Below are 7,533 nucleotides of genomic sequence, written 5' to 3' on the forward strand. Positions count from 1 at the left end.
ACGTTTCAGGGCTTGTGGGGTGCAGCACAAAACTCCACTCCATCTCGCAGACCCCAGGGCGCCCTCTAGCGGACGCGGGGCGCGGGGTGGGGCCACCGCTCGCCCTCGGGCCCGTCCCGCTGCTTAAGAGCACCTGGCAGGTTTGGAGACTCAGAAGGGCCACAGCGGTTGTTGCTTGCGTTTGTGTCTTTGGAGAGGTGGGAGGTGGTACCCGTGTCGGCAGAGAACCTAGCAAGGGGCCGATGGACTGACACCGGACAGCTGCCACGCAGGCTGCGTTCCTTCCACGCTTAGGACTCCCGGCTTCACCTCGGGAACAGGCCCACGGGTGACGCTCGCGCTTTCTCCCGCCCCCAGGCTTCCAGGTCCAGTCCTAGTTTCGAGGCCCGGCTTTGGGAGTGGGGGTGGGGGGGGGTGTCCCCAGTTCCCCAGAGGCGGGCACGGGCCTCCTGGGGCCGCGATCGGAACCCCGGATGGGCGCGGGTGGGGGCGAGGTGGGTGGGTAGGTTGGGGGGGTCTCCCCGCGAGGTCCGAGAAAAGGGGAGAGGGGGAAGCCAGGAGCCTCTCCCGCTCGGCCTCCTGGAACTGCCCGCGCTCCGGGAGCGGCGCCCCCGCCTCTGCCAGAAACTGGCCTTCTTAGAAGGGAGGGGGAAAGTGTGAATGAGAAGTTGGGGGCGGAGCGCGCGCGGGGGAGGGGCCGCTGCCAGGAACGCGCCGCCGGGGCTGGCGCCGCGCCCGCCGGGCCGCCCGGGCCGCCTCGCGTCGCGCTTTGTCTCTGCGCGCGTCTCTGCGGGTCCCCGGCCCCGCTCGCGGCCCGCCCTCGGCCGCCCGCGGCCCCTCCCTCCGCTCGGCGCGCAGCCTTTCATTGCTGCGAGTAGTGACTAAACATTACAAGAAGGCCGGCCGAGCAGTTCCAGGAATCGGGGGGGCGGGGCGCCGGGGCCGCGTATATACCCGCGAGCGCGGCCTCCGCGGCGGCTCCGACTCGCACTCCCCGCGCCGCCGCCGCCGCCGCCACTCCGGCCCCGCACACAGCCCGCCCAGCCCAGCTCCGGTCGCGGCCCCTCGCCTCGCGCCCCCCCCCACCCCCCACCGCCCGGCCGGCCCGGGGGCGCGCTGGGGGCAGGGCGGGCGCCCCGGCGAAGCCCGAGGGACGCGCGCGCGAGGCCCCTTTGTGGACTTCGCGGCTGCCAACATCTGGACGCAAGGCGGGCCACCCACCGCTGGCCGCCGTGCCTTGGGGACCGTAGGAGGCGCAGCCCCGAAGCCAGAGACTTCGGTTTGGGACCAGGTAGGAAGGAGGGGCGCGGCGTGGAGCGGGGGGGTTGGGGGGTTTCGCTAGTCCTGGGAGCTTTTCCCGGTTTCCCCTCCCCTTCCCGGGTCATTCCCGGCAGGGAGGGGACTAGATAGGGGGCAGAGCGGATGGAAGCCGGAGATCCCAGGTTCCCGGAATACCCAGGCTGGGGCCCTCCGGCTTCTCGGGTCCCCTCCCTACCCCCCCACCCCCCTCCCCAAGCCTTAGATTTCTTTCTCCTTCCTTGCCCCCCTGGGGCCACCGGACTGAGAGGCGCCCAGAGCGTCCCGGGGGCCCTTCTCCCGCTCCCCACCCCGGCCACGCTCCTGGAGACCCAACTTCCGCGCCCGAGTTTCCCACTCGGCGCCTTCCCAGTGCGCGCTGGGGAAAGGGTTGCCTGGAGGCGGGGGCTGGGCGGGCTCCGTGGGGCGTCTGGGTCGGACGGGGGCCCAGGCGAGCGCCTCCGGGGCAGCTGGTGTCCCGGCCGCTCGGCAGGCAGGGGAGCCGGGGCGGGTCGGGCGCGCTGGAGGGTTCCGGGCACTCATGCGGCGCGCTCCTTCTTCCCCGCAGCCCCCCGGGATGCGGTAGCGGCCGCTGTGCGGAGGCCGCCGAGCAGCTGCAGCCGCCGCCGCCGCCGCGCAGATCCACGCTGGCTCCGTGCGCCATGGTCACCCACAGCAAGTTTCCCGCCGCCGGGATGAGCCGCCCCCTGGACACCAGCCTGCGCCTCAAGACCTTCAGCTCCAAGAGCGAGTACCAGCTGGTGGTGAACGCAGTGCGCAAACTGCAGGAGAGTGGCTTTTACTGGAGCACCGTGACGGGCGGCGAAGCGAACTTGCTGCTGAGCGCCGAGCCCGCGGGCACCTTCCTCATCCGCGACAGCTCGGACCAGCGCCACTTCTTCACCCTCAGCGTCAAGACCCAGTCGGGGACCAAGAACCTGCGCATCCAGTGCGAGGGGGGCAGCTTCTCTCTGCAGAGCGACCCCCGGAGCACGCAGCCCGTGCCCCGCTTCGACTGCGTGCTCAAACTGGTGCATCACTACATGCCCGCCGCCGGCGCCCCCTCGTTCTCCTCGCCCCCCGCTGAACCCTCCTCCTCGCCCTCCTCGGAGGTGCCTGAGCAGGCACCGGCCCAGCCCCTCCCCGGGAGCCCCCCCAGGAGAGCCTATTACATCTACTCGGGGGGCGAGAAGATCCCTCTGGTGTTGAGCCGTCCCCTCTCCTCCAACGTGGCCACTCTCCAACATCTCTGTCGGAAGACCGTCAATGGCCACCTGGACTCCTACGAGAAAGTCACCCAGCTGCCTGGGCCCATTCGGGAGTTCCTGGACCAGTACGATGCCCCGCTTTAGGGAGCAGAGGGGGCAGGGGTAGGGCGAGGGGGCCTGGGTCCCCTCTCCTCCATGGCACAAGCACAAGAATCCAGCCGTGAGAGTCCTGCAGCTCCCAGGGGAGCCAGGGGGCGGGGAGCCCCCTCCCGCCAGCCCTCCCCCCGCAGAACAGGGCGGGCGGCACCTGGAATGTGTTTGAGGGGAGGCGGAGAGCCACCGGAGCGCACCTCCCCGCCTCCAGCGTCTCCGGAGGAGCCAGCTGGCCCAGGGGGACCACAGCAAGGACCGCAGTGGATTCTCTGTCCTCTCCCGCCTCCTCCACCCCGCTGCGCTTCCAAACGGGGGACACCGCGGGGCGTGTTGAACTGTGAGAACTGCCGGGGAATCTTCGAACTTTCCAACGGAACTTGTTTGTTCTTTGATTTGGTTTAAAACAGAGCTTTAAACCTCAGCGGGTTGAGAGCCTGGAAAAGGGTGGAGGGGAGAGAGAGAGGGGGGGAGGGAGAGGGTGCCTCGGGGGCCCAGGGCTGCAGGCTGGCCAAGGAAATGGTCACTCCCCCCTCTCCTCTCAGGTCAGGAGGGGCGGCTGCCTGCTCCACCTCTGGCTCTGGGGAGAAGGGTGACCCTAAGGGGACCTTTCCACTCCCCCCTCTTCCTGCCCCTCAGATGGCCACCAGAAACACAGGTCCTAGAGTCCATCTAGTGCCTAAGAGCCCAGGGCCCTTCTCCCGTTTTAAGGGGGGAGTGGCATTGGGGGCGGGGAATGGATGGGCCCGTCAGTAGTTCTGAACCCACCCCTGCTCTACCTTTCAGCACCTGGAGGGGTGGGGCTGGAGGAGATGGAGATGAGCCACCTTTGACCCCAGACAGAGACGAGGGGGCATTCTATTTTATGCCCCCTGAGTAGATCTGGCTAGGAGATTTGCCTTAAATGCTCCCTGTCCCATGGATAGGGACTGGCACAGAAGAAGCCACACACTCAGCCAACCCCAGCAGAGGCCAAGGGATCCTCAGAGGGCGCCCAGCAGCCACTCAGCATTTGGTGGTGGAGGTCGGAGATGATGGGGGGAGGCGGCAGAGATCCGCGCGGCTGGAAAGCCGAGCGCAGGAGGAATGCCATCCAGCCCAGTGGGTACTGGCCGCTGGTGGGACCTGGGCTCTGGTCTGAGGCAGAGCCACTGGGCCCCCCCGGCCCCTGCAGAGACAGCCCTCCCTCCTCACTTTGGGGGACTGGCACCGGCAGGAAGTCATCAAGAGGCCCCGCCACCCAGCTGCTCGAGCTCTGCAATAGCACTGATAGTGAAAACTTGGAGGAATGTAGCAGCGATGGAATTACCTGGAACTGTTCTTTTTTGGGGAAAACCAAACACAGACGTTTTCTGTGTCAGGTATTGGGCTGGATGGGTCAGCTGTGTGTTGGGGTGTTTTGTTTTGTTTTGTTTTTCTTGTTATTTTGTTTGGATTTTGTTTTTGTTTTTTAATAATGTTTACAATCTGCCTCAATCACTCTGTCTTTTATAAAGATTCCACCTCCAGTCCTCTCCCCTCCCCCTACCCAGGCCTTCGAGGCTGATAGGAGATGCTTGAAGAACTCAACAAAAATACCAATCCAAATCAAACTTTGCACATATTTATATTTATATTCAAAAAAGAAACATTTCAGTAATTTATAATAAAGAGCACTATTTTTTAATGAAAAACCTGACTGGAGCCTTTCTCCCACCCCCCACCGCCCCTTCGGCCTTGCTTTCTCTTTCACCCACACCCACACGCTACATCAGAGGTGGCGGCCCTACCCCCTCACTGCCCTGGTGCTTCTCGTGATGGAATCAAACTCTGGCTTCACGTCACTGACAAAGCGAAGGCAGCCACCTAGACTGTACCCGGGAGGGGTAATTCCTGCTAGTCTGATTCAGATCTGACCAGAATATGCAAAGCAAGTTCGAAGGAAGCGCTTCAAAGGGCTTGCAGGGAGTATGAACTGAGCTGTGGTCAAAGCTTTTAGAGGCTCCAAGCTATTAGAGGCGCTGGGCTCCTTGGCAGAGAGGTGTTCCGAGAAAGCCCAGACGATGGGGTCCTGGCAGTGACCCATGACCTCAGCACAGCCAGGACCCTGGGAGCTGGGGGGAGGGGCTGTCCCGATGCAAACCCTGCTGGCAGTGGGGCCCTCCTACGGGTAGGAACCCCACAGCCTGAGCAGTGGGTGGGGCCACCCGCCTCCCAATTAGAGCAGCCGTCTATTCACCTGTTTTCAGCCACCCCCACCAGGCAGGTGTTATTACCCCACATTTGCAGACCCAACTGCGTGTTTCCTGGGAGCGGGGACTTGGACTGGTCCCTTCTGATGCCTAGAACTGGTGCTCAGTAAATATTTGTTGGCTGAGCCTGGGGGCAGCCTTTTAGGTTCACGGAGGTTAAGCAACCTGCCCAAGGACACACCACTTGGGAATGTGGAGAAGACACAGGTTAGGAACCCAGGAGGCTTTGATTTTCCCAAAGCCTATGAATGCTCTGCCTCCCTAAGTAAGCATGAAATCTATGCCCAGGGTTGCCCCTAGGTGGGTCCCCCCTGCAAAGCCAAGAGTTTGGTAACCTCCTTCCCAACATGCACACTCAGCACTAGGGCTCTGCGAAAACACAGACTAAAAATGCCTGTTCTGGGACACTTCCCTTCCATGCTTCTTCCTCCCCCAAGCCCCCAAACCTAACAGATGGAGAGATGAGTGTTACCCCACCAAGTCAGGGGCCCATTCCCTCATCTGCCTCGGACGCCTGAAACAAATGCCAAAGCCCTCTTGCTGGTCTCCGATAAGCTGCTCCAGGAATCAGTGTCCAAAAGGCAACTGAGAGTAAATAAACAAAATCATTTTTCTTTCCCATTTCCTGGACTTTTGGGGGAAAATAACCTAAAGTGACAAAGGGCCAGACCAGGCGTGAGATCATGGAGTGGACAGAGCACATAGGAACCACACCAGACAGACTACCACCTCTGGGACTGGGAATGCGGACCCAGGCAAGGTCACCTTCCCGGAGGCGCCAGGTCAGGTGAGGGGACCCAGTGGGGCTTGGCTCCCCAGGGCCTCCCTGGAGGAGGAGAGCTTGGGAAACTTCTGGCAGGCTCTTCCCCACCCCAAAGCCTGCCAGTCTGCCACCGTCTGCTGGCACGACAGCCTCCATGGAACCTTGGAACCCAGAGCGTACCAAGGTCCCATCCCCATCCTCCACCCAGAAGGCAGCTGTACAGCCAGTGGCCAGTATTCACAGAGCACTAAAGGGGCTTCCCTGTGGCTCAGACGGTAAGGAATCTGCCTGCAGTGCTGGAGACCAGGGTTCGATCCCTGGGTCAGGAAGATCCCCTGGAGAAGGGAATGGCTACCCACTCCAATATTCTTGCCTGGAGAATTCCACGGACAGAGGAGCCTGTTGGCCTACAGTCCATGGGCTCTCAAAGAGTCAGACACGACTGAGGGACTCACTTCACTCAAAGAAAGGGCCTGGTAGGGAAGTGGTTCCCTCACCCCTTGGAAGTTGAACTCAGAAGGCGCCTGACTCCTTACCCTCGCTGCCCATCCCACCCTTCTTCCCATAGGTCTCTCCATTTACAGACCACAGACTGGACCACCCTTCTGATTTGACAGACAAGTCAAACTGAGTCCTGAAGAAGGAAGGCAACTTATTGGAGTTCACACAGCAAGCTAGCTATTGGCAACACCAGGACAAGAAACTCAGCTCGCTCTGCTCACCAGCGTTTTTCTCTGTTTTTCCCTCCTCACCCCAACCCCTGTTGCAGAAATCTGTACTTCTCAATCCTTTCAGAGGCAGGCATCCCTCCTCCAGAGAACTTCGTGGGGGGTCCCTCTGTCCTGGCCGCCAGTGGAGGGGTATGCCTGCTTCCAAGATTTGCTAAGAAGCGTCCCACAGGGAAGGGGGTTAATTCTCTGCAGCTTGGGCAGGCACCCATGCCTCAAGAGGTTAAGCTTAGCTGGGGGTGCTTGGCCAAGACAAAGGCTGGAGATGCTCTTCCGCAGGCCCTGAGTTCAATCACCCTGCTTCAGGCGCTGTAGGAATTCACCCCGGAGAGGCCCTTATCCGCTCTCCGTCGGTGCTGTTTTGGGGCAGTCCGCCCGATGAGTTGAGAGCCAGGAACGGGAACTCTAATGCCTGCTCTAGAGGAGGGAACGAAGGAGGCCACAGACCGGGGAGCTGGAAACGGGAAATAAGCGGCCACGTGTGTCCTAGTCTAAGGAACGAGTAAGGATGTTCGAGACGGGGTACGCCGGGGTACCAGGCAGAGAGACAGCGAGAGAGACGGAGCGGGGCAGAGTCGGACAGCCACAGAGGGAGCCGAAGCAGAGACAGAAGTCTGCGGGGTGAGGGACCACTTGCACAGGGGCTGACCGGCAAGACCGAGACCGAGGTAGGATGAGTCCGGTCCCAGGCGCACCTTCCTGCGCCGCGTCCCGCCCCCTCCCATGCCGGCGGCCGCCTGGCGGGCGGGCAGGCAGGCGAGCGCGTCGCTCTGGAGGACGGCCTCTGCCAGGAAGAGTCACTTCCCGGACACCGCGGGAGCCCTGGCGGAGCTATGCGAAGAATGTCCGCGCGGAGCCGGGAGGGTGGCACCTCCCGGGCCAGCGCCGCCGCCGCCGCCGCCGCCCTGCGGAGCGTGCGCGAGGACAGACCCCGCCCCCGTCACGCCCCTGCCCACGCCCCTGCCACGCCCCCACCGCCGGCGGAGCGGTCACCATAGCAACGGGATTACAGGCGCAGAGTGCTGTTTATTCTCAGACGAGTGCCAGGAAATTCGGCCGGGAGGCTGCCAGGCGCACCTCCCTGGGGTGGGGGGGCGGGAGAGGGAGGAGAGAAGGGTGAACCGGTGTGCCCGGGGCTCCAGGGGGGAGGGAGAGAG

At 62.9% G+C, this 7,533-nt stretch overlaps 1 protein-coding gene across 1 annotated transcript; it reads left to right on the top strand.

Annotated features, from left to right (window-relative positions):
* The first annotated feature begins 1,083 nt into the window (after window positions 1–1,083).
* On the top strand, window positions 1,084–4,327 carry SOCS3 (suppressor of cytokine signaling 3). The gene is made up of 2 exons (XM_043905349.1): window positions 1,084–1,291; window positions 1,865–4,327. The coding sequence occupies exon 2, from the start codon at window positions 1,959–1,961 to the stop codon at window positions 2,646–2,648; it is 690 nt and encodes a 229-aa protein (XP_043761284.1). The 5' UTR covers window positions 1,084–1,291; window positions 1,865–1,958; the 3' UTR covers window positions 2,649–4,327.
* Window positions 4,328–7,533: the final 3,206 nt, after the last annotated feature.

This window comes from Cervus elaphus, chromosome 5, assembly GCF_910594005.1.
Source record: "Cervus elaphus chromosome 5, mCerEla1.1, whole genome shotgun sequence".
NCBI lineage: Eukaryota > Metazoa > Chordata > Mammalia > Artiodactyla > Cervidae > Cervus > Cervus elaphus.